The sequence below is a fragment of the Podarcis raffonei genome, chromosome 2 (assembly GCF_027172205.1).
Source record: "Podarcis raffonei isolate rPodRaf1 chromosome 2, rPodRaf1.pri, whole genome shotgun sequence".
In the NCBI taxonomy this organism is placed as follows: domain Eukaryota; kingdom Metazoa; phylum Chordata; class Lepidosauria; order Squamata; family Lacertidae; genus Podarcis; species Podarcis raffonei.
The window spans coordinates 33,608,605-33,635,449 of record NC_070603.1 but is presented as its reverse complement, the minus strand read 5'-3'; the positions used below and the strand labels follow the sequence as shown (position 1 = coordinate 33,635,449).

Below are 26,845 nucleotides of genomic sequence, written 5' to 3'. Positions count from 1 at the left end.
AAGCGGCTTAGTCATGCTGGCCACATGACCCGGAAGCTCCCTCAGCCAGTAAAGCGAGATGAGCACCGCAACCCCAGAGTCGGCCACGACTGGACCTAATGGTCAGGGGTCCCTTTACCTTTACCTTAAGCAATATATAAACAGATGAAATGGTTCTTCTCCACCTTTAATCCTCACAACGAACTTGTGAAGCAGGTTAGGCTCAGAGTGTGTGACTGGCCCAAAGCCACCCAGTTAGCTCCAAGTGGAGATTTGAACTCGGATCTTCCTGGTCCTGGTCTAAGGTTCAAGGCATTGCCCTGCTCTGGCAGTATGTGTGACTGGCATGTGTTTTGAACTGGAAGTGTGTACGCGTGGCACGCTCGGGAATGCCTCTGAGAGAGAGACAGGTGGGGGAGAGAATTACTGAGGTACCAATTAGTCTGGGGATTTCACACAACATTCACTCTTCTGGGTTGTACCACCTCCAGCTGATCCTGTGATTCCCCAGCCTGTTCCTCTTGGACTAGCAGAGGCTATCAGCATGGGACTTTGTGGCTTGTTTGGACCTGAAGTAGTCAGGTCTATTTTTCGGTCTACTCTCAAGTGCTTCTGTGTTTCCTGGCCTAGCAGGCTAGAGGCAAAACCATCCCAAGGTGGTTGAGGAGGAGAAGGTGGGGGCTACATATGAACTGCTATACTGCCTAACTCATACCGTGGACTTGACTTGTAGCATGTTCGCCAGAAACCTTGACCACCAGACCATCCTCCTCCTCCTCTGCCACAGAGATGCACGAACCGCTTCCAAGACCAGCTGTGGTCATTTGTCTCCCGCTATCTGTGCAGCGACAATACAGCAGTACAATGCCTCTGGGCATGTACAGAGCACGCCGTTCTCACCATAGAGAAGCAACAAGTAGTCTTGGATTTGTGCGTTTGGTCTCCAGGTAGTTTCCGTCTAGAAAATGGCTTTGACCTGTCTCCTTGCGCCTAGAGAAGGGAGGGCGAAACTCCCATAGATTTGCCCTGGATTTGGAGCGGATCCTACCCTGGTGCCTCTCCTTAGTTCCCCGCCAGGATGCGCCCCTTTGCCTCCTTGGTCAGCGGCACCTTGTTCAGACTGATGCCCTCCTGCTCCTCCTCCGGCCATGTCCAGTCCCCGCCACCCCCTGGAGCAGGAGGGAGGCACGAGGGACTGCGCTAGTGCAGCAGCGCTCACAGCTCTCTCCCGATCTGCTGCTCTTGGCCGTCCTTCTCGCTTTCTCTTCTGCCGAGCTGCTCCTGCTCTCTTCGCCCGCATTTGTTCCATCGCCTCTCGCTCATTCCCCTCTTTTCTTTGCGCTCCCTCAAATCCTCCAGCAAGCCTTCGAAAGCTCGGCTGCCCTCGTTTATGCGCCGAGCTGGGGCTCTCCTGTGCCGCCGCCGCCGCCACACCACAATCTGGGGCAAGGGAAATGACCCCGATCTGCACCATTCAAAGGGAAGCCCCAGCCCTCCTCGAAGAGATCTGGCGGTGGTGGAAGCGGGCTCGGTGCCTGGGCAGCTCAGGGGCCAATCCGAGAGGGGTTCTACCCCACCCGCGCGCCCCATTGGCTCTCCACGCCCCATGAAGGCGCTTGAGGCAGCCGGGAGGGGAGGGTACCTAGCGGCGCTCCGCTAACTGTGGCTGCTTCCAGCTGTGGTTCTCGCCCGGGCTGTATCTTTTTTCTTATGGCTGCCTCCCGCGGCCAATGAGGAGGGTCTGAAGGGGGCTCGGGATTGGCTGGCGCCGCGGCTCCGGGGCGGAGCTCCGGCTTGAAGTTGGAGTGAGGGATCCAGCTGTGAGGTGCTCGGAGCGCCCAGCTTTTTCGCTCGCTTCTCCCGTCCGGCAGAGGCAGCGGCGAGGAGGAGCATCCCTCCTCACCGTCCTTCCTGCGGCTCCGGCTCCGCGCGCGTTGCATCTGCTCTTCCCCACCCCACACCTCGCCCCAAACCTCGTGTCACCCCTCCCCACCCTCTCCAGTAGCCCCCTCAGGGCGGGAGGAGCCCAACCTACAGGAGAGGCTCCGTCCTCTCTGGATCCCTTCCAAACCCTTAGGATACCCCGCGCAGTCCCCGGCACGACGAGGATGCTGAGGCTGGAGGAGTAGGAGCGGAGTCTCCCCATTCAGCCGGACCCGAAAGAGGCGCCCCCCGCAGCAATCTCCGTCGTCTTCTCCTCTTTCCCGCTCGCCCGGCAATGCGCCCCGGAGTTGGAGCGCGGAGGAGCTGGGTGGATCATCGGGGTACCGGCTCCCACCCTCCTCGCCGCTAACCGGGGACTCCCTCCTTTCCCCAGCCCTCCTTCCCCGGATCTTGGGGGAGAAAGAAGGCGCCAAAAGTGACGAGAAGCTCCCGTGCCGGCTGCGGTCTGGATCCCGATGGAGAGAGCGGGGTTTACGCAGCCGCCCCAGCGGGAGGGGAGGAGGCTCCCTCGCCGCTTCTGAAGCCCCTTCCTTTCCCGAGCCAGCCCCGCTGCCACCCCACACCGCGAAGCTCCCCATGGCCAGCGATTCTTCCCCACCAGCCCCATGGCCGGCTCATCATCCTAACGCCTAAGGAGCTCCTGCCCTCTCCTCTCCCGCTCCCTGCCTCTCTTCTCCCGGGGCGCATCTTCTTTCCTTCGGTCAGCTCGTCGGACCCGGGTCTGGTGGCCGGAGAATGGACGAGGATGGACCGCGAGCAGCCGAGGAGCAGGACCCGGAGGAGGACAGCGCCTCCAAGACCTTCGTCCGCCTTAACGATCTCTCGGGAGATGGAGGTCGCTCGGTCCCCGGGGACAAGGAGAAGGACCCGGGCAGCGGGGACTCGGACGGCGAAGCGCTCCCTTACCCGGCCCTCGCGCCGATCGTCTTCTTCTATTTGAGCCAGCACAGCCGACCCAGGAGCTGGTGCCTCAGGATCGTGTGCAACCCATATCCTTTTTCCACCCCCACCCCACCCCACCCCCCAAGGTGACAGGGGCAGGTGGCCGCCGCCGGCGCGGCCAAGGTAAGCCCGGGCAGCCGCCCTCCCTTCCGCAGCTTGAAGGTAAGCGAAGTTTCCTGTCCTCGCTCGTCCCAGCAGCCCAAGAAGTTGCGTCTTCCCGGGGGGGAGTGGGGGGTTGCTGCCGCCGCCGCCGCCATAAAGACTTCTGGACCACCAGCCTGCAAGCTAGTCCATTTGTTGCAAAAAGCTTTTTTTTGGGGGGGGGGAGGGTAGACAAAATGCAACGCAAATAATTGAGAGAGAAGAAAGCTGTTTATTCCCAGAGGAGGCAGCCTGTCGCATGCAAGGCGCCTTACCTTTAAAAAAAAGGGGGGGGGGAATTATGATGATTTCCAAACTTTTGAAGCTTTTTCTACAGGGCAGGAAAGAAGTGGTGTGTGGTGTTTTCTTATGTGCGTGTGTGTTGGTGGAGATCTCCCCGTCTCTGTGTCTCTCTGCTACGTCTGTCTCCAATTCATGACTTGGAAGTTTTTCCAGAATCTGTTGAAGGGGTTTCTCAATGTTTCCTGCCCTACTAGGCAGGGATTTCTCTGGGGCTGAAGTCATAACATGGAATTCCAGAAAAGTACTAGAAAATGGAAACAATATGTAACTCTCAATGGAGAGAAGAACTATGGGAAGGAAACAAGAGCAGGTCTCTCGCGCGCTCTCCCTCCGAGACGGATTTGCTCTGATTCCCTCTTGCCTCTTCTCTCTCTCTCTCTCTCTCTCTCTCTCTCTCTCTCTCTCTCTCTCTCTCTCTCTCTCTCTCTCTCTTCCCTCCGCCCCCCCCCGCAAGCTTTCCTTCTCATCTTTTAGCTGAGGAGATGAGAGCCGGAATAAAACTTAACATGGATAATCCTGGATTGCTCTGCTACAAAAACACAACATCTAAAAAAGGTCTACTGTATCTTCTCCCCAGGAGGAAAGCTGGGCGGACAGTTGCTACCATAGCATGATCAACTCGGAGGGTACAGTTGCAAGAGAAGTTTGAAGGGTGGGGGACTTAATCTTCAGGAACCTGCCCCTCTTTCCGTTCTTTCTGTGCATTTCCGATCCAAAGAACTGTGATTTCAAAGGACAGCACACACACAAGTGCCCCCACCCACGAGAAACAAACCTTAGGGAAGTCACTGGGCATGTATGAATGTAATCCATCTATTTATTTATACACGCAATCTACCTCCCACCCTCACCTCAGACCCAGACATAACAATGTGTCCTGAGCTTCTGGCCTCACATTTATTAAGCAAAAGTTAGCATTTCCCAGACGCTTCCCCCCCCCCCCCCACTCCCCAACTCGCACCCTCCCACCTTCTCTCTTGAATTGTGGATGGATGCAGAGGAGATATAAATAAATAAAGCTTTTAATAATTTCCCTCGCCTTCAAGAACTAGGCAATTTTAGCGGGGAGATATGAAGAATGTTTCTTTTTAAAAAGTCTCTGTGTGAGAGAGAATTAGACTGTAAAGGGAGTTCAAGGAAGCCAGCGACTGCTCCATCTACTGCAGTGACAAGAGAATGTGGGGTTCTCCCCCCCCTTAAAATATAATTATAGCATTTGCATGACACAGAGAGAGAGCCTTTCTGGCAAACACATACACAAAGCTGCCCTAGCAGAAGCTCCTTTCACACCCATCCTATTTATTATATGATTTAGTTACAGTTTAAAGCACGCACCAAATAATTTATGGCAGGCTTTTAAACAGGGAATGCAGCCTGAGATCTGGCATTGGATCTGATGTACACAAAAAGGGGTTGGGGGGAACAAACCACAAATGGGAAGGAAGGGGAAAGCTGCATATGATGGGTTGCTACCCCCACCCCCAGAATCTGACCGAGATGTAAACTTAAGTGGTTTAGGCACAATCCAAGGGGCAGTTCTGCTGTGTGTGGCACTGACATGAAGAAGGGTAATCTTGCCTAGTTCCCATTCATTCCAGAAGGGAGACTTTTCAGTGGATGGTGGCCCATGGTGGCAACCGCCTCACTGCACCTTGCTTGCCGGTTCAAATACAACACTGAACCAGCAGTGGGAGCAAAGTCCTGAATCTGATTCAGAAATCAGGAAGCTTGACAATACCGTACCTGGTCCGTTGTGTTATTGGATAAAAGTAGTGAGGATCCTTCCATGGGAATGGCCTTCGGGATTTCCCCCCCTCTATCCCCTTCCTCACTGACTTCTGTTTGTACACTTACGGATTACACAAGGCCAGTCTATACAGATGAATGACCTGGAGGGTCGGGAATCCTACAGGGAATGCCAGGAATTTTGCCCCAAAAGGAAAACGAGTCTCATCCAAGCTACGAACTGAAATCAGTTTGAAACAGCTTTAATTATCATGATTTCTCCGAAAGAACCTGGAAAGCTGATTATATAACTTTATTAGAGATCCTTAATCCCACCGTAGTACAGTTCTCGGGGTTCATTGGTAGGAAGCCAACCGGCAGGCAGGCAGGTATACTGATATTTAAGCACGGCAGCAGTAGCATCTAAGCCATATTGTGTTGTGCATTGGTGGAAGCCATAAGAGTTAAGCAACTTTGGAATATGGGATGCGTTTGTCATGTAGGCAGATCAGGTGCAACTGGTCAGGTGTGTGTGTGCGTGCGCGCGCAGAGCCACTGGGACTGAGCAGCATTTGAGAAGCAGCTACCCTGAAACATTTCTGTCAGCAAGCCCTACTGGAATTAGTCATGTGTACATACATTGAGAGTAGAGGCCTCATGAACCTTGAGAGACTGGGTGGTGTGTTCGCCCCATCCCCTGCCCCAGCCAATATGGACAGACCCGGGCTTAGTGAAGACGCAATGAAGCCAAAGTAAAAAACCCTTTTGCAGTCTTTGTATGTGCTTAACTGTAGTTGGGGGGGGGAGTGCTTCCCCCATAAACGGAATTCTTGATTAGAAGGAATGTCTTTTGATCGCTCTCAGACTTTGTGAATGTCTCTGCTCTAGACATTTTCTTCACATTAGATGTGAAGTTCAAATATGTAGTTACCTGAGCATCTGAATGAAAGAACCTTAGAACCACTTGCGGGGGGGGGACCCCAATATCTTTTGGGACAAAACAAACAAGATGGGAAGTTAAGGAAGGCCATGTTGGGCCAGCCTAGTGGTCTCTCTAAGCTCAATAACTGGGTGTCCAGAAAGTTAATAAATGAGACAAAACAATGATATTCACCAGTCCTTGCTGGTCCCCAGAATCCATCACATATGAATATGGGGATGGGTTGTGTTTCTAGTTATTGTGATGACTTTAGTTCTAACATTCAAGGCGCCAGACATCAGAATGAGTCTGGGGTGGTTTAACCACCTTTTGAAGGACACTGGAAGACCTAATTGCCCCACTGATAATTGGTAGCAATTGAAAGAAATGCCTTGCATTCCCCCCACCAAAAAAGGAGGATATTTTGTTGTAGTTGGCTAAGACTACCACAATACTTGCGGCATTGAATTCTCAAAGTTTAATATGCATTTGTTGAAGGACGTATCTCTGCTACCTACCTGTTTCATTGATCCCAGCTCTTCTTCTCTATTCGCATGTTGTAATCCTTATTTTGTTCCTCTGAATTCCATCTCCCTCCTATGCTGAACAGTTAGAGTTGACAGTAAATAACCAGGCTGCTCTCTTTTTAGGGATATATTTATGAGTAATGATCTTTCTCCCAAATCCTCTTTTTTTATTTATTTCATGACTTCAGACAGTATCTCAGAAATATGCCGGGCATTTCTCTATCACATATGCTTTATTTCTTCTCATGGTAATTTCAGCAGCAGGAACGGTTAAATCCCAAATCTCATGGTCTTGTGCAGGTCTGGAATCTTAAGGTTTGGATCTTGGAGATCATGGTACATATCCCAGTATAGTGGTACCTCGGGTTACATATGCTTCAGGTTACAGACTCCGCTAACCCAGAAATAGTACCTCGGGTTGAGAACTTTGCTTCAGGATGAGAACAGAAATTGTGCTCTGGCGGTGTGGCAGCAGCAGGAGGCCCCATTAGCTAAAGTGGTGCTTCAGGTTAAGAACAGTTTCAGGTTAAGAACAGACCTCTGGAACGAATTATGTACTTAACCCAAGGTACCACTGTACAGCTGTGGATTAAATTACATGTGCTTGGGGGCTCAGTCAGTGTGCTTTGTCTGTTAGGTGGGTATAATAATAACCTTCTTCATGAGTTCTTGTGAAGCTGGATGAATCAAGGAATGATGAAATAGCTCAGTTGGTAGAGCATGATGCTTTGAATCTCAGGGTCGTGGGTTCAAGCCCCACATTGGGCAAAAAGTTTCCTGCATTGCAGGAGGTTGGACCAGATTACTGCACAGCCACCTGAAACCTTCAGATAACAAGGAAATAGATGGGGGAAACTGCAGCTAAGACAGTGATGCAGTGAATACAAGGATGTGGTCCATAGTAATGCCAGTTTTCAGACTTGGGAGCCCATTCCCTAAGAACTAAAGGTTCACCAGACTGATTTCAATGGAACATACACCCAAATAAAGCTGTGGTCCCATAGCATGCTTAATTGATTAGGGTCAGGCCAGAACATGTTCACGATTACACCCTCTTAAATCTGTTTTCAAACTTGCTTAGTGCACCGCACCACCTTCAGTTGGTTCTCCTCCCCTCCTGCACCTTATTTGCTCAGTTCAAGATAGATGCTTTTTGTAACCAGAAAGCACATTTAGAAACAAGTCAACAAACCAAAACAGGTTACATTTTTGTCCTTGGGAAATGCATGTTATTTAAAAAGTCTCCCACTGGGCACCTGCGGGCACCGGTTCAAAGAGAGGCAGGCACTAATCATGGGCTGGAAAGCCAAAAAAATTCCACTAGGTGCTTGTTTCTCAGTAATGAACAAGAGAGCAAAGCGAAGAAGGGAACCGCAACACCACGCTGGGTTAGAAGGAGATGTGCAGTGACCCCTTATCTGTAGCGAAGCAAAAGTTGTTTGTGGCACGTCACTGATGAGAAGAAAAATGAGTTTTAATGTGTGGGTTTTCTTGCCCTGTAGTGAGCAAGAGAACTGTTCTTTTCTCCTCGGAGTATCGATCAGGACTTGCTGAAAGATTTAAATAAACCTCATGAAACCAACTGGCATTGCCCCTTCCTTTCGGAACTATTTGACTCCTTTCCCTTTTAATTAATGATTGCTGCTGGGAGTTGGAAAAGTGCCTGTTTATGGTTTTTCCTCCCTCTCCTCATTAGTGTACTTGTTAAAAAAAAGTGACTTAGTGCAACAGCAATATTTTAGGTTCATGTCAAATAAATAATTTCATCCAGCTTGGATCAGAACAGTCCCAAGTCTTCAGTGCTACCACCTGTTCAGAAGAAAGGGAAGGGACCATGTTTTAGAGGACATCTGATTGATATTCCCACCAATTCTCATTAGCAGCTGCACAAAAACTAGCTTTAAGGGGTGGTGGGGTAACACTCTAAGCAGAATAGGTGGGGGAAGCATTTTCTCAGACTGTTTTCTCTTTTGCTAAAAGAAAAATACAAAAAAATGTTTTAAAAACTAGAAGGTCGTGGACAGGGGTGGAGAAGGAGAGAAACAAGTTTTGTTCGCCTTTTAGGATGAACCTAACTTATTCCCATGAACTAATGCACAAACTGAAATGCCACCATCCTCCTTAGCATCAAATACCAATAAGGCACTGCAAAACCATTGAGACAGCAGGCTCACCCTGAAAAAAGTTTAAACAACTCAATAGGCTTGTTGGCATGAATAAGTGTCCAAGAGATCCCTAACAGTTCATCACAAGGATGCCTGCCAAATCTCTCTGCAGGGAGGGTTTCTCACAGTATGGGACAAGCGATACTAAATGCCCAACTTCCAGTTGAAGCCAGTTGGGCTTCTGAAACATGGGGCACAACAAACAGCCTTCCTCCAGGTGATCTCAGATATAAAGGCTTGGAGTTCAGACGACTTGACGGATGGCCTTTATAGAGGCAGAGAGAAGGCAGTGCAACCATGCTCCTTCTGCTCCATCTCTCAGCAGCTTTTGCTACCATTGACCATGGGATTCTCCTGGACTGTTTCTGCAGGATGGAGAGTGGTGGTACTGTGGCTCCATTCCTACCTGTAAGGCTGTGTCCAGAGAGTAGCATTTGGTGCATGTTCTTCAGCCCCCTATGACAAAGTGCACAAGGCACTGTTTTCTCCCACATACTTTTCAACATGTAAATGAAGCCATTGAGAATGGTCATTAGGAGGCTTGGAGCAAGGTGTCCTCAGTATGCTGATGATACCCAACTCTGTTTCTCCATTACAGCAGAGTCAAGAGTGGCTGTGCAAGCTCTGGACCAGTGCTTGGGTACAGTACTGGACTAGGTGATGGTCAATACACTGAACTTGAATCCTTGAAAGATGGAGGCTTTATGGGTGGGTAGTTCTTGTATCCTGGAGAGAGGTCTGAAGGAGCAGGAGTGCAGTCCAGGGTACTCCTTTATCCATTTATGTTACTAGAGGCCCATGTGACCTATGTAGCAAAGTGTTGTTTTTTTTAAATCAGGTCCAGGATAGTATACCAGCTGTGGGAGCTCCTGGGGTGCGACAACCCAACCACAGTGCATTGGCAACTTCAAGGTTTGATTGTAAAGTGTTTTATGTGGGGCTGCCCTGGTATCTGGTTCAAAAGCTTCAGCCAGTGTAGAAGGCAGCAGCCAGTCAGCTCACAGGAGCAGATGACTGGGTACTGTACATGTTACTTCACTGCTGGGAAAGTTTCACTGCTGGGAAAGTTGCCAATTTGCTACCAGTTCAGGTTCAAGGTACATGTGTTAATCCACAAAGCGCTAAGCAACTTGGGACCAAAGTACATTAGGGACTGCCTGATTGTTTGTGCATCTTCTTTATCCAAGAGGTCCTCTGATGGAGCATGTCTGGTGGTTCCCCACACTCTGAAATTGGTTGGTCCCCCACTATGAGACCCCACTTTAGCATGGCAGGATCTGCCCTGTGGAACTCCCTACCAATAGAGCATCAGCGGAAACCCCTCCCTCCAGTCATCTTTTGAAAACTTTTTAGAATTGGGCGGCCCATTACACAATGATTTCCCCTCTTTTAACCAGTCAGTATTTATAGATACATTAATGCTTTTAATTATGTTTGCATGGATTTTTTTTGTTGCTGTTTCATCCTTATATGTTGTACTCTGCCCTGCTATATTTTAATGGAAGTGCAGATTATAAAGTCGTAAATAAAATTAATACAATTTTAGGTAAAATGCACGTGCAAACACATACAAAATTTCCTGCAGGCTTAAAAACAAACAAACCACAAACTGATATTGATACGTGGGAGAACTGAATTTAAGGTTGGAAACTGAAACTTTCTGTTCAGTTGGTTAGAGCATGGTGCTGATTGCCACAAAATAGCAGGTTTGATCTCCATAAGGGGCAGCTGCATATTCCTGCTTTGCAGGGGGTTGAACTATTAGTAGTAGTAATAGTGGTACCCCTCCCACCTGACTAGGTCTCCCCAGCCACTTTGAGCAGCTTCCAGCATACACACAAACATGATAAAACATCAGACATAAAAAAACTCTGCAGGGCTGCCTTCAGATGTCTTCTAGAGGCTGTATAGTTACTTATCTCCTTGATGGGAGGGCATTCCACAGGGTGGGCATATAAACCTTTGGAAGTCATCTTTTTGTAATTTGTAAACAAAATTAAGCTCCACTGCTCTCCCACAAAGGTATATTTGTGCCTTGTTCCTCTTGTCAGCCTCGATGATCCTCAGGGTTCTTTCCAATTCTGTGATCCTATGATCCTAAGAGAGCCTATCATTCTAAGGGGTGGTGCTGTGGTCTAAACCACAGAGCCTAGGGCTTGCTGATCGGAAGGTTGGCGGTTTGAATCCCCGCGACAGGGTGAGCTCCCGTTGCTCGGTCCCAACTGCTGCCAACCTAGCAGTTCGAAAGCACGTCAAAGTGCAAGTAGATAAATAGGTACCGCTCCGGCAGGAAGTAAACGGCGTTTCTGGGCGCTGCTCTGGTTCGTCAGAAGCGGCTTTATCATGCTGGCCACATGACCCGGAAAAACTGACTGTGGACAAATGTCGGCTTCCTCAGCCAGTAAAGTGAGATGAGAGCCACAACCCCAGAGACGTCCGTGACTGGACTTAACTGTCAGGGGTCCTTTACCTTTACCTTTTACAGCTTGGCTCAAGACATCTTGCTTCCCCTAAGAACCTGTACCATGTGATCAAAGAGGTAGTACGCAGGGTCACAAATCCTGCTGGACCCAGTTCTTAAAACATAGACATCCCTGCAAAGGGATGGAAAGGCCACATGTATAGGGAAGTTTTTAATGTTTGATGTTTTGCTGTTTGAAACCACCCAGAGTGGCTGGGGCAACCCAGTTAGATGGGAGGCATACAAATAAAAATTATTATTATTATTATTATTATTATTATTATTATTATTATTATTATTATTTTATTGGCATCAGCATCATCATTTTCATCTCAATCGCAGACTGCGGACTGCTTTGGTGGTTCTGTGAACATGGTTGACACACGGTCTGCTTATGCTGTTATTCACAGCCTGGGATATAATTTAAGCCCTGATGGGAAGATAACTATTTTGCAAAGTTCAGAATGTTGGGTCCTTGGGATCTTGCGTAATGGCATCTGTTTCCTTCCTATTTACCTTTCCCCTCCTTCCCTCCCACTCCTGTTGCCCTTTATTAATTCAATTAATTTACTTGCTGTATTTGTCAGACAAGGACAGATTGCGGAAACATGCAGTTTCCCAACTTGGCAGGGTCTACTTACCAGTGTGGGCTTTGTCATATGGCAATATAAATGATAAACTTTGCCATTTGCTTGGGGTGCCTGAGTGTTCTGCCAGTCCTGGTCCAGTGCCCTTGGCTTCCTCCCTGTGTCCCCAAGGTAAGGAGAGGCTTTGAAATGAACCAAACTTCTTCTTGGCTAGAGCAACCTAAGATTGCCCACATTGGTGATGAGAACACTCTTCCAAAAGGTCTCTACAAAGCTGTTTGCTATTTGGGTTGCCCTTGATACTGTGAGTGATGAGGGTACCAGGGGAAGGGAAGGGAAGAAGATAATAGATTGGTTTTGATGCAACATACTTAATATTTGGCTGCCTAGAATAAAATAACCATCAGGGACAAGAAGAATAACCTTATGGCAGCCCTTCCTGGTGGAATCTCTTGGAAGTCAAAACATCTCCTCATTTGAATTTCTGTGCTGTGTGACCTAGAAAATGGGAATGGGAATCTTTGTCTACGATTTCACATTTTACTAGAGATAAAGGCTGATATATGAAGATTTACATAACCAATCTTGGCTCGTAGGATCCTATAGGGGTGGGTGGATCTGTCTGTCTTTGTTTCTCTCAGTTTTCTTATTTTTCCAATCTTAAATTCAATTCACCACATTTCCACATCAGTTTGTGCGTGGGATTTTGGTTTTTTTAAAGAGTCCTCATGGAAATGCATCAACGTTTTACTGCAAATTTCTCCGCATATGCACATTTTTGTGAAGCACCCCCCTCCCAATCCAACACATTTTTATATGTTATTTCACAATTATATGTACATGTTGCCTAGTATTTGTATTTTCCTACGCATTGCTTGGCTGGAGGAAGGCACTGCAAAGTTTGGAGAAATGCAAGGTTTCGAAAGAGGGCTGTGCTTTGGTTCACATATTATTTCTGAATGTGCAAATTAGGTGAAGTGCAAACAGAATTGAATCCTTCCCCTGTCCCAAGTGTCACTATCAGTGAGGTGCAGGTCAGGAAAATCTAGTTTGAAAGTGAAGTCCCAGTTCTGTGGTTGCATTTCAATTGAGGGCCACAATTCTAATTCATTTGGGTTGAACCATTTAGTTAAGGTAAAAGTAGGACTATTGTACCCCAAACATGATGCTGAGAGCTGGTTGTGTGATACTGCTTTTTGAAGCTTACCTTGCATTTGCTTTGCCTCTCCTTCCCAACACCTACCTGCACACAAACCACAATGCCAGTCAGGTGGTGAATCATCTTGTAACAAGGGGAAACTATTTGAGAGGCACTTGTGGTTCTTACGGGTAATTGTAATCTCCAGTAATTTCAATAATGGGTTGTTCAGTATTTTCCATTTTTCTTGCTGCTTGATGAATGATGCAGTCACTGTTGCAAAGCTAAGGATATATATATATATATATATATATATATATATATATATATATATATGTAAATTTGGAGTCGTAGTGGTTGCAGAGAAAAGGCTGAAAGCATGATGGCAGTGTATGCTAAATGCTCAAAAATCAGAAGTAAAAAAGTGACCTCCTGTGGGTAGGGGGTGTCCTTACCCACCCCTTAAGGGAACGATGAATATAACACTGATTTATAGCCCTCTAGGGAGCTTTTAATACTATGAGATCTGGGATTTGTCAATGCATTTTCTAAATAAAAAGATATGCACTTGTTGACAGACATCTAACAGTGTATGGATAGGACCTCAGGATTGCATGTGAATTTCTGGTTTGAAAATCAGTGTGATGTTAGCATCTTGGCATTGAAATTATAAGATCCTAAGTTTCCAACAACTGCACTAGTTATAGATTGTGTGACAGCTACCCAAGTCTCCTAATTAACTAGTTGCACTATAAGTCCACAAGGCATTTTCATGACCCTGTTGTAGCTTTGTGCAGCATAACCATTATGTGAAAAGAGCACACTAGTTCTTCTGAATTGCTGACCATTCAAAGTTGTTCTTTCAAGTTGCTTGAATGCTTGTGTATTGTGCTGCATAATAGTTTCTATCGACAGTCTTTAGTAAACAGAGATGTTTCTCCACAGATGATACGAGGCATTCCGGTGCTTGAGGCAAAAAAACAAAAAAAAAATAAATACCCAAAAAAATGGTGCCTTGCCCACCATGATGGGAAGAAAACAAACTATTAAAATAAATTTGCCGTCCCTTAGTGATACCTCAACACCTCACCCAGTCTATTGGTAGAGATTCAGCCTTGTATTGTTAAGAAAGTGTTACGAGTTAAAGTGCTAACTATCCGTAATTCTTGCCAAAGCCATTACAAACAAATGGCATTAGCACCTTGCAGGACTGAGGCCTTTGGCTAAACTTGGAAAGAGATAGCGCTCTGGCGTCCAATTGTGCAACAGCCAGATTTAGAACGGTGGAGCCCAGCCAGTTTTGTTTTTAATGTTTAAGTTTAAATTGCTTTGAAAAAGCAGAATGGGAATTCTGGACTCGTTCCCTACAGCTGAAATATCATAGCTGACCTTGCATGGGTCAAGCAGCCGAGGTGTAAAACATTGACTTCCTCAACTCTATCCCAGTGGCTGACCCGACACTTGGGCTTCCCTTTTATCATAAGACGTTGTCTGCTTCTGTAGGTTGACGCACGAGGGACTGATACTCAGTAATACAAGTACGTGCCAGAGCACACTGTGGAAGAAGATAACAGCCACTGGCTTGCTTATGTCCCTAGCTTGTTTTCTGAGTAAGCAACAGTACTTCTAGCACTAGAGCTGTGATTATTTATTCTGCTGAAATCCGTAGGGAAATTCATTGCTGTGGATTCCCATAGCGACACCTGATGATCTGACTTTGAGCAAACTTTTCAGTGTTCGCAGAGCGCAATCTCATCTCAAAGGCTACATTCCCCAAATATCACAGCAATCTCAAATCATTCTTGGAAGATTCCATCCGTACAATTTTTTTCCTGTGGCCCAAATGCCTGTAAACCAGAGCACCCCACAAATGCATCTGTTTCTCCAAGCCCTGGCAAGTGTTGCATTTCTAATTAAGAGTGCTGAAGCCCAGCACAAGCTCGTTCCCTTGGTTCGATGCATGATGAGCAAATACAAAAACGAGCTCGTATGAAAATGCATGGTTTCTTGCAGATCACGATGCTAGGCTGGAAGAGTACAGTCATCCTGCCACACAAATAGCCTTAAGACTGTGTTGTGCTGAGGTGCATTGTGGTGCCCCACAGCCTCCTTGCGTTAGCACAGATGTAAATAACTTCATGTTCAAATAGCTGAACACTCCAGTGGCAGGTTTCTCAAAATGTCAGATTCAAATTCCCAAAGACAGAAGAGTTTCCTGCCAGGTAAAAATAAATGCCTTTCAGCAGCATAGAATAGTAGCTTGGACATCTCACACAGCGGGTAAAATGTCACAGGTGATAACTAACCATGTAGGGATAATCTAAATGGGGGCGGAGGGAAGCAGTGATTGATAGATGTCATCTTAGCTTTGGCAAAACAAAAACACCTTTAAAATTCCAGCTTCCGGAATATTCAACATTAGGGAATATTTAGTATTAGCAACACAATTTTTATAAACTCTGAACAACCGCCCCCCCCCAAAGGAAGGTTACATCTTTGTCATAAATAGCACCTTTAGATTTTTTAAGTTGTATAATACTATATGTGATATGTACTGCATTTTGAAAATAAAAAACACTTAATTACAAAAAAAAAACTTGGAAGAAAACCTTAGGAGTTGAAGAACTACTGAGAACCAGATTAACAAATGAAGAGTTATGAAACCTGATAACATAAAAAATTGATATAGCTCTAGCTAGTGATGGCATTGCAGAAATCATCCATGCCTCTTTTGTAAAAGCTCCATACTATTCACACGCCTGTAAAAGCCAAGCTAAGCAGGCATCTGCTGCTTAGGAATAGCACTGCTTCTTGTGGTGTCCTTTGGCCATTGCATGGAAAGCACAAGCTATTGTTCCTAGAATGGTATAACTTTTGCCTACTACAAGACAGGGAGATTGGTATTTCATACCTAGAAAGCATTGTGGCATAGTTGGCTAGACTTCGACAGCAAGATTCAGAAAACCCATGTTTATAATACTCAGACATGAAAATTACTGAATGACCTTGGGCCAAGTGTAATAAATACATTAATACAAGCTAGGCTTCCTTCCCTTTTATTGACAAAAGGCTCCCTCCTGGTTTTAAGAAGTACACGCCAGACAGAATTCCAACAGCTAAAGCACCCCTCTCTCTGTTCATGTTCTGTCCCCCAAAATAAAACATTTTAAACAAAAATCCCATAGTTTTCTTAGTGCCTCCTTCCTATCAGCCCTAATTTTATCAAACCTTTGTCAGCTACTTGGAAGGAAATCGACCTGGAGTTTAAAGCCACACTCCTCAGCTGAATGCAACTTCTGGAGGCAACCTCTTCACTTTTCATCAGCCCCAGTTAACATCCATCTTAGTTTTCACCCTGAATGTATATGAACAGTGCACTTGTATAGCACCTGCTTAATGCTAACGTGGTGCTTCACAGAGGACACTCTTTATTTTGAAGAGCAGTCAGATGACAGTCCTCTCTTCGAAAGTGCCCTTCATTTGAGAGCTGTCCAGCCTAGTTCTGGAATACAGATAAAGAACCATAAGATGGCAGAGCAGGAGTCTTGAAGTTGCCCATCAGCAGATATTGGCAGTTGATCAGGAGACTAGGCCGGCCCACGACTCACCTGATGCTTCCCCACTATGGTGAGAATCAAAGATTTTCTTTGAACTCAGAGCAGCTGCACCAATAGCAAATCTAGGAGCTGTGGAATCTGTATATAAGTCTAATGTGGCATTGCAGAAATCAGTGATGTTGCTCCACGTGCAAGTTGGGAATCTGGATGACAAATACAGTGGTACCTCGGGTTACAAATGCTTCGGGTTACAAACTCCGCTAACCCGGAAGTAGTACTTCAGGTTGAGAACTTTGCCCCAGGATGAGAACGAAAATTGTGCGGCGGCAGCAGGAGGCCCCATTAGCAAAAGCGCGCCTCAGGTTAAGAACGGTTTTGGGTTAAGAATAGACCTCTGGAACGAATTAAGTTCATAACCCGAGGTACCACTGTATGCTGTATAGATAGTTCTTGTGCGGTTAGACAGCAACAGTGACCAGACTGGTATTTTTGCTTCAAATGCAGGGAGAGGGACAAATATTGAGTAAAAAGATTGATTTAGTTAATGAGGTGGCAGAGAAGATTAAATGTTCTTGCTGAACATTTGATGAAGAGTGGGGAAAAGTAAATATTGCCTTCCCTCCCCACTGAGTCATCTCCCCCAAACACGACAAGAGGCTGTGAGCTCCCTGAGGCATAGAAACCCGGGCCAGAATTCTGGGCACTGTAGTTTAAGTGTTGTTGGCAATTGTAGCTCTGTGAGGGGTAAACTACACTGCCCAGAATTTTTTGTGGAAGATAATGTGCTTAGAATGTGATTTAAAAGTGCGTATGCAGCCCTATTTTTTTTCCTTATTTGACTCTGCATAAGTGCTGTGTTTGATGATAGTGCAATAATAGTTATAGAAATGGGGAGACAAAAATCACCACTTACTTATTCAGCCATCAATAGACAGTAATTATTGGCTTCCATTGAATTCAGACATGGTGTAAACTAAATCTAAATGTCACTTATACACTGGTGTGTGTATATCCCTCCATTTATAGACATTTGTGTTCAATGATTACCTCATTTACCTGACAGGAGAGGAAGAGAGCTCTGCCTTGTTTGTCATTTGTGCCTATGTGTAAATTTTTCAAGGACAGAGATGTTCATTAATTCCCCCTTCTGGGCTGTTGTGTGTCACATCTGGAAGTTTGTGTAGGAGTTCATCCAAGCACTGCAGCACAGTTACAGCTTTTTCTCATTTAAAAATCATAGGCTGGCATTTCGAATTGAGGGCTGGGGAGAGAAGGGGAGGTGGGGAGAGTTATCTGCCAAATGTGAGGCTGGAGGAGAATTGTAAATGATTTCCAGAAGTGTTCTCTCTCTCTCTCTCTCTCTCTCTCTCTCTCTCTCTCTCTCTCTCTCTCTCTCTGTTTGTGTGTGTATCTGAAAACTGCACATATGAATGTCTGAATGAAATCAAATCTTTTGTCACCTTTGTGTATTTTTCTATGTAGCTTCACTTTTTATCAGTGGGTGCCAAGATGCAGAGACGCAGGGGAAAGTTGGTGAAGCTCTGGGAGGTTCATTTGGAGAGTGAGACTCCTGGAAGAAGAGGAGGGACTTGTGCCGTCGTAAGGATACTCCAACTCTGTGACTGTCAAATTGGGTTCTTGCCTCTTGCAGGAAATCCGGAACAAGGATTCCTACAAGATGTGTGACTGAAGACAGTCTCCGAGGCCTGTTTTTAATTTGTTAAGGGAGAAAGGAATTTCTGAAGTTGTTACTTCAGAGTAGGTTTGCCACCTCTCAGGATGGGGGTGGGTGCGTGGGTAGGAACAGCTGGCATTCACTTGTGCATGCTAATACTTTTAAATATTTGTAGTTTTAAAAAAGAACTCAACCGCAGCACTGGGCAGTGAAGGAGCGGGGTGAAAATAGGTGTACTTGTGTGTGTTTTTTATTATAAATGAACAACACGGTTGCATTACAAACAAGTCAGACTGGTTGAAAAGTTGCCAGCTTGTAAGCTTTCCCCAGATGCCAAACCACTTATTATTGTCATCACTGCTTAAAGGAATGTTACCACATAGAATGAGCCTCAGTGTAGCAGTCTGAAGTGGGCCTCATTTTACAGTCTGGCTCAGCAAGCTTGATTTAAAGGAGTCTGGAGAAGGCCCCAATTCAAAGCAATCTACTCCTAATTTGCTGTTTTGGAGTGGAATCTGCTTTAAAGAGCTCTGAGCTTTATTCTCAGGCGTTTGTCTGTCTGTCTGTTTGTTAGACATGTCTGATTTGATGTGATATTACACCCACCCTCATCATATGGCAGATGAATGTTTGTATTCATGGGTTATATGTCACAGTGTCCTTCCATTCATTCAGCCCAGGGCTCAAGTCTTAGAGGTGGTGGTGGAAGGAACAGAACAGAACACTTTCCTGGAGCCCAGAGATTCATTTTGTGTGTGTGTGTGTGTGTGTGTGCGCGCGCGCTGTGGGAGTGTTTTTATTTATATAATGGTCTATTTCTAAAAATGTTTGCAGCTGTGTTGATCCATTAGAAGAAGAAATATCAAAACACCAGCAAGATTAATACCTGTATTGGGACCAAAAGTTACAAATAGTCGGCAAGCTTTGTAGGGTGGATGTTGCGTTAGATAAAAATAGACAACAGTTCTGCGAAGTGAAAATAGCAAAAGTGTTTGTGATGCATGCATGTTTGGGGGGAATGTTAAAAAACAAAACAAAAAAAACCTTCATTGTGGGCAAGGGGAAAATTTTTGAAAATGTAATTTTGGAATTAAAGTTAAACTCATGACATTGTATGTATAGGGCCATGGTATGTGTATGGAAAGTTTGTGTGTGTGTGTGTGTGTGGTTGTGTGGTTATGTGTGCTGTACCTTTATCTTGCCCTTTCCCCTGTCAGAAAATTGTTTGGGATCTTGTGGAGGCTTCTGTGAGCGGAAAGCAGGGAGGTAATTTCAGCTGACTCCCATCCCCATCAACAACCTCAAAATCTGGAGGGACCTCTGTAAGAGCACGGGAGGCTGTGTGACAAACAGAGGAATAATGTACCTCCCTCCCCATATTTTTATGAAAGCCTCTGCAGGAACAAAGAGCCTCCTGTTAACCAAAGGACAACATTAGATATTACACAGCTCCATGTTGTAAAACACTGTGATTTTCTAAATAGAAAAAAAAGATTACAGATATATTTAAATAGTAAAAAGTGATCTTAATTGTCTTTTGTGTATGCATAATACAACACAGTATATTTTTTGGGGGGGGTGTTATGCGTGTTTGGCTCCTAGAGGCTGCAATTTTCAGAATTTCAAAACTCACTACGTAGTGGAAAAGTTGTCAAGTCAAGAAAGCTGATATTCCTCTACCAACAAGAAAGATAAGTGTTGGGCGAATGTGTTTCCAAAATGACAAACTTAATTCACTCCACGAGGAGATGTGGTAATGGCCACTGGCTTGGTTGACTTTAAAAAGCGATAAGACCAATTCCCTGAGGATATGACTATCATTCCGTCTATTAGCAATGTTGGGGGATTAGTGCCAACCTCCGTATAGCTAAAAACGGCACAGTCACGAACGAAATAGCACTATCAGTCAGCTTTGTGGAATTCTAACATCTACAAAAAGAGGCAAAAGAGAGAGAGAACCCTCTCCCAAAACAATCCAATGAAGGCTGAGCATGGTCAGTGACCACAAAATGAAAAACATTAGTTCCAGCTTTTTGAAGTTGCTCATAGTGAGAAATTAGATCTGAGGAAAGCTGCGTATTTTTAAGGCTATTTTGTGTCCACAAAGCTGGGGCGAAGTGGCATGGGGAGATTTGTAAAGGAGACACAGCAGAGGAGGGGTGCTTCACCCTTCCATGAGCCGCCACTTTCCCCGGCAACTCTCTTCCCCAGCTAGAATTCTCAAGTCCCATGTTTGTGATGGAAAGACCACAGGCTTAGAAGCCTAAGGCAGAGTACAGTGGTGGAGGATGTGGCCTCCTGCTTCTCCCCCCCCCCCCGTAAAATATCCTCTTCCCGGCTGCTATTTTGCCCCAGAAGAGGTGGCCAGGTTTTCCAGCTGCGCAATGGTGGCCAAACACATACAAATTCTGGCCCAGTTTATTGATTTACAAAAGTGTTAGCCTGTATCTTAATAAAACATTCCCTAGGCAAGGGAAAACAAAATCATTAAAGCAATGAAAGCCCCTGGCAGCTAAGCCCAAACTACTGATTGTGCCCTTGCTTTGGGTGAGTGTGTTTTCTAGGTTCTTCTTTTTGTGTGACTCTTATAACTGCTTCCTGCACAATTCCCTGTTTATGGAGGAGTTGCTTTGGCCAACTTGACACAACTGCTCTGCTTTGCAGAGACCGCTTCTGTTGTGCGATGCCTTGGACGCACCACCGCAGTTTCTGCAAGGAAGAATCTTTATCAAGCCATTCATCCCAGAGCAATTTGCACTATGCAAAGAGAGAGTGTGTCACTCCTACAAACGATATAATTACAGGCTGCAGCTTCCCCTGCATAGAGAGAACTTTGATGGTGGCATTTGGCTTGCCGTCAAGGAAGATAAGAATCCCAACACACTGCAATACACTACAATACACCATTTGCCATCCTTGCAACTTATTGTGGTCCTTGTTTGTATCACATACAATAGCACTTGGAGGCTTCAATCAAGATCAGGCTCGCATTGTCCAAAGGTGCTGTTGGAACAGGCGTTCTGGGTGGAGGCTGGGAAATTATTTTAAAACTTTGTTCCTTGGTGTTCTGTAATGGGCCTTGTCTGCATTCACCTCAGCCCTTTCTATATATTCAATGAAAAAAGGCTGGAGGCAAAAATGTGGAATTTTGCCCGGGAGAGCAATGAAGCTTGTATCCAATTAATGCTACATCACTTATTTGGTTAGTGCAAGGTTTTCTGCTTGCTCATTGGAATTTCCACCCCTTCTCTCGTGGTCCCTTAAATTTGTTTTGGGGTTTCCCCCCAATGCTCTAGAGCAGGATTGGGAATGGTGCTGGACACGCAGAGGGGGAAAAGCGGGGTGTATGTGTGTGTGTTATACTGTGCTAATGGAGCAAGGTCATAGGATATCACTGTTCAGCCCAGACACTGAGGTCCATCTCTGGTGGTTCCCTCAGTGAGAAAAGTGAATCTATAGGGAACCAGGCAGAGGGCCTTGTCGGTAGCAGCAGCCTCCCTGTGGAACGCCCTCCCATCAGATGTCAAGGAGATAAATAACTACAGTGGTACCTCTGGTTACGAACTTAATTCGTTCCAGAGGTCCGTTCTTAACCTGAAACCGTTCTTAACCTGAGGTACCACTTTAGCTAATGGGGCCTTCCGCTGCCACCGCCGAATGATTTCTGTTCTCATCCTGAGGTAAAGTTCTTAACCCAAGGTACTACTTCTGGGTTAGTGGAGTCTGTAACCCGAAGTGTTTGTAACCTGACGTGTTTGTAACCCAAGGTGCCACTGTATACAACTTGCAGAAGACATCTGAAGGCAGCCCTGTGTTAGGAAGTTTTAATGTTTGATGTTTTATTATGTTTTTAAGCTTCCTAAAGTGGCTGAAGCAACCCATCCATATGGACAGCGTATAAATAAAATAATAATAATAATCCTGAAGCTTTCTGTATGTGAGGTGGCCCTCTGTGATTAGTGAGTATGGTTCAGTATTACTTCCCAAGAATCTCTGTCTGGCTACAGATGGAGGTTAATTTTCTTTAAAATTGCATCTAGGGGTAGAGAACCTGGATCTTGTTGAACTACAACTCCCATCATCCCCGGCTGCTGGCCATGTTGCCCAGGGTTGATGGGAGATGGAGTCCATCAACATCAGAAGGGCCACAGGTTCGCCAGCCCTGCTCTATCCAATCTCCACAAGTATGCTGCAGTGTTATGTGTTGCTCTTTTGTCACAGAGGCTATGTGGCTGTAATCAGAGCGAGTGACATGCACACTTAAGCAGGCAGGTGTATCAGTGCATATTCTCAAGTGGCTGCTAGACCGTTTTGTGCCACAGAGTAGCTTTATTACATAGATTGGAGATGTATTTTGCCAGCGATTTGCTTCCAATAACCCCAAGCAATCCTAGACAGCAGCCAATAGAGCTCAGGAGTGTCAATCTGGAGAAAACCTGACTTGTCTTTGCTCTGATTGAGTGCTAGAGAGTGGTTTTGTCCAGGTGAGGGTTGCTGGGAGGAGTGGAGCAAGAGGAAGTGTGGATTAACCCCTGGGGGACTTAGTTTGCACTGGAATTTACAAAGAGCAAATTCTTCCAATATAGATATATGCAACTCAGCTATTCTACCTTAAATACAGGAAGGAGAAGTCCTAGTGAGGTTAATAAATACTCCACCACAGGTATACAGTACCACTGAATTAATGCCTACTTGGTCAGGCAGGCAGGGGTACAATTCAATTAATATCCGATTTCTGACCGCTTCTAAACCTGCTTATTGACTTACCTTGCTTTGGAAGAACATGATATAAATCTGGCAATGTGGATTTGGTATCATATTCTTTCCAGATTATTGAGAGATCTACTCTGGACATTTATCATGAACTCTAGGATCACATTTCCAGTTATAACTAACCAAGTTTACCATCTGATAAAAGAATTAAGATGGTTTTCATCTGGATATCTGGGTGTGCGATACAAATACAGAAGTGTTTTGCATGTATAATGAACAATTTCTTTTATAAGCTTATTCCCCCCCTTCAGCTCCCCCAAACACACACACACACACACCCTAGTCTGCTTGGTTCACTTTTGAAGAATTAAATAATATAAAGTGGCATGGAATCCGTTTCCTATAGGTTATTGGTTTAAAACTAATGGTCCACCAGAGCTGCAATTCTGCATACTTAGGGGAGTGGGGAGTCTTGTTGAACTCAGCGAGGCTTAAAAAGGTAAAGGGACCCCTGACCATTAGGTCCAGTTGTGGCTGACTCTGGGGTTGCGGCGTTCATCTTGCTTTATTGGCCAAGGGAGCCGGCGTACAGCTTCCGGGTCATGTGGCCAGCATGACTAAGCCACTTTTGGTGAACCAGAGCAGCGCACGGAAACGCTGTTTACCTTCCTGCCGGAGCAGTACCTATTTATCTACTTGTATTTGACGCGCTTTCGGACTGCTAGGTTGGCAGGAGCAGGGACTGAGCAACGGGAGCTCACCCCGTCGCGGTGATTCGAACCGCCGACCTTCTGAGCGGCAAGCCCTAGGCTCTGTGGTTTAACCCACAGCACCACCCGCGTCCCCGTCAGCGAGGCTTAAGTCTGGGTAAATATGCATGAAATCTGACTGCAGAGATATAGCTGCCCTATAAGCTTATGGAGCCTTACTTTGGGTGGGGATAGGAAAGGAAGCAGAAAGGCAGTTCACTCTGGAACAGGAAATGGGGAGCCTGTGACCCCCAGATGTTCCTGAACCAGCTGCTGGGAGTTGAGTGCAGCAACATCTGGAGGACCAAAGGTTCCCCATCCCTCTTCTTAGAAGCTGATGGAAGTAGGGACAGGGATGTGGCTCATTTGGCTTCCCCATCCAGGTGTATCTTGCAAATGAATTGCTTCTGGAAGAGGAAAGGATGCTCAGAAATGAGAATTTTTGTTGCTGATTGCAGAGCCCAGGCCTGGGGCTGGCCAGTGCCAGCTGGAGGTCTTTTTGTCTGCCTGCAGGAGAGTTTATGGAAGGTTTGCTCACTCTCCTGGAAGAAATGCAACTTCTCTGTTAAAGGCAACGGAAGCCCTGCAGGGTATCGCAGTAAGTGAGGTACTTGACCCAGCACTCTGCTTGGTGCACTGAGGGTGCAAAATGCGTATTGCATTGGCTCCACTGGGCTTTGCTAAGCTAGATGCCATAGAGTTTGCTAGAGTGTCCACAAGGGGAGGGGAGGAGAGCAGAGTTCACAAATCCCCCTTCTGTGTCCATGTTCATGGCAGCTTGTCTGTTTTTCCTTTTCCATCTCTCCCAAATGCACAATACGCATCCTGCTACTTCTTGCATTAAACCTCCACTGAGTGCTAGTAAACGGGAAGCTTGGCTGCAAAAGGCGAGGGAGCAAAATAGGAGTTAACCTCCCATTCTTTTCGTAGATGCAACAGGCTTTCTGCCAACGCTGCCTGGCTCCGCTTGCATTAACTTGTGGCGCATGATGGCCTTCCCAGATGAACGGTTTATAGCACAATAAATGTGCAGTTGTCATTCATTTGCTGAGGGGATTCCAAAGGTCTTTCCTAAAGGCAAAGTTCTTACTGAGAGGATACTTTACAAAAACAACAATAACCACACAATCCAGCTGCTATGTGGAAAGCTAGTAGGAAGACGGGGAACCTCTGGCCCTCCAAGTGTTTTAGGGTTCCCATCAGCCTCAGCCAACATGATTCATGATCAGGTATGATGGGAATTGTAACGCCAAAGCATCTGTAAGGCTACAAATCACGCACCTCTGATTAACAAGTTTCAGAAAAGGATACAGTGGTACCTCGGGTTACATATGCTTCAGGTTACAGACTCCACTAACCCAGAAATGGTACCTCAGGTTAAGAACTTTGCTTCAGGATGAGAACAGAAATCGTGCAGCAATGGCAGCAGGAGGCCCCATTAGCTAAAGTGGTGCTTCAGGTTAAGAACAGTTTTAGGTTAAGAACGGACCTCCGGAACGAATTAAGTACTTAAATACAGGTACCACTGTACTAGCTTTATCTTCTATCTGATCTAACTTTGCTCACGTAGGACTTTTTTAAAAATGTGTCTAAAACATGTCTAAAACATGTGGTTTCCACTTCAACCCCTGTCCCAGAATCCTGAAGTGACACAGAAGGCAGGAGGACCATAACACATACCTTTCCTAAATATTAGAATTAGCTGCCTCCCAGTGTGATCTTCACTTCCAAATAGCTGGACATCATCTCTCTCATTTTGCCCCCAGGGGAGATACTTTGTGCTGGATCTGGGACCGGTGTTGTTATGTTGTTGATGGGGGCATGGCTGTGAACTGAAGCTGAATAGGATTTGGCACAAGGGTGCTCCTCCTTGCCACGCATCTCACCCATACCTCTGTCCCATGTTGGTTGTCCCATCAGTGTATATGAGACATTCTACCATTTTCTCTGCCGTGGGGGCAATATGTCCAGCATTCTGCTGGTGGAGTAGGACTTCATCCCACACTCTTTCAATCAGTGGATCTTCAGGATAAGATTGAAGCCTATACCTATGGCATGGAAGCCTTATTGAGCATGATGGGTCAACTAGAGAATTGCATGAGCACAAGGATTAGCACTAGCTCAACAGGTCTTTTCCCCTCTCTCCTCCCCCTGTGCATGGCTTGCACCACCTCCAAATCTCCTCTGGAGGGTAGGGAGTATGGGATGGCCAGCTTTATATAGCTAACATGCTTAGGTCTGGTTGGTGCATGGAGGGGTTGATGTCCTGCTGGACTTGGTTTGGTTGCTTTCCCTCACCTTGGGAGGAAAGTAATCAACCTATTGTTGTACCTTGGTCTGTCTGAGAAGCTCTGTGTGTAAAAAAGTCTGAGCTGGTTCCTCCATTCACAGACTGTGTGGTTCTTACAAGTCATTCTTGTGTTCCTATACCTATAATGTAGGCACTTTCACCACTGTGAGTAAGCCAAGTTTTACTGCCTGTACTTTCTGACTGATGTATGGAAAAGCACATGAAACTGACCTTTGGAGAGTTTGCAAGTAAACCATTTTTAACTTACCAGAAGAAAATCTGTTCATTTTGGACAGGCTTGTTTTGCATTGTGATGCATCAAATTAATGGGTTAAATCCCCTGCACGAATTTATCTCTCTGTCCTGTTTCTGCAAGTTCTTACCTTTTGCGCCAGCCTTTTAGCAATCTGCAGGATTTGGTAAAAAAAAAATGCACCTCTATTATAGAGGGGAAAGGATTTTAAAGTTTGGAAGTCATCTGAATAGTGGTGGTGGAGAGAAATAGAATGTTCTTTTTCAGACAAATCAGATTAGTTGAGCTGCCAAATCAATATTGGCATATGTTTGGGACTTTGTGCCCTTTAGGACTTTGTACTGATGCTAACAGAGTCCCATTGGCTTCAATAAGATCAGGCTTGAGTTTTCAGCCGATAAAAGTATCACCCCATCATTATCTTTCAATACCCACCCTTTAACAGTCTCAAAACTGGCAGCCTGCAGACATACACTGAGCTCTGCGAGGTCGATCCAACAGGCAGGCCTGGCATGAGGTTGGTACTGTTGAGAAGTAGCTGATGGTCCTCAGGGGGACCCACCACCTACCATGCTGCCAACCCTACAGCCACCTGGGCCTGCCTTAGAGCTGGGGCTCAGGTGGCTTGTGGCTGGCACACATTCTCCCACAATGCCTCTGGGGTCCTAATGTAAGTGTTGTTCCAGAGTGGGGCGGGTTTAGCTGTAGCACCTGCTGACCATCTCACCCCTGTGCTTGAGTTTTGTCTTGTTTTTTGCTCTGCACCCACCTGCCACC

The 26,845-nt window shown here is 45.9% G+C and overlaps 1 protein-coding gene across 15 annotated transcripts in view; it reads left to right on the top strand.

Annotated features, from left to right (window-relative positions):
* The first annotated feature begins 2,016 nt into the window (after positions 1-2,016).
* The window catches only part of CACNA1G (calcium voltage-gated channel subunit alpha1 G), a 324,964-nt gene continuing 300,135 nt past the window's right edge, over positions 2,017-26,845 (top strand). For all 15 annotated transcript variants that reach the window (XM_053375770.1, XM_053375762.1, XM_053375763.1 and 12 more), the window contains exon 1: positions 2,017-2,912. In XM_053375770.1, the coding sequence (XP_053231745.1) occupies positions 2,659-2,912 (254 nt within the window). In that variant the 5' untranslated portion in view covers positions 2,017-2,658. The remainder of the gene's footprint in view (positions 2,913-26,845) is intronic.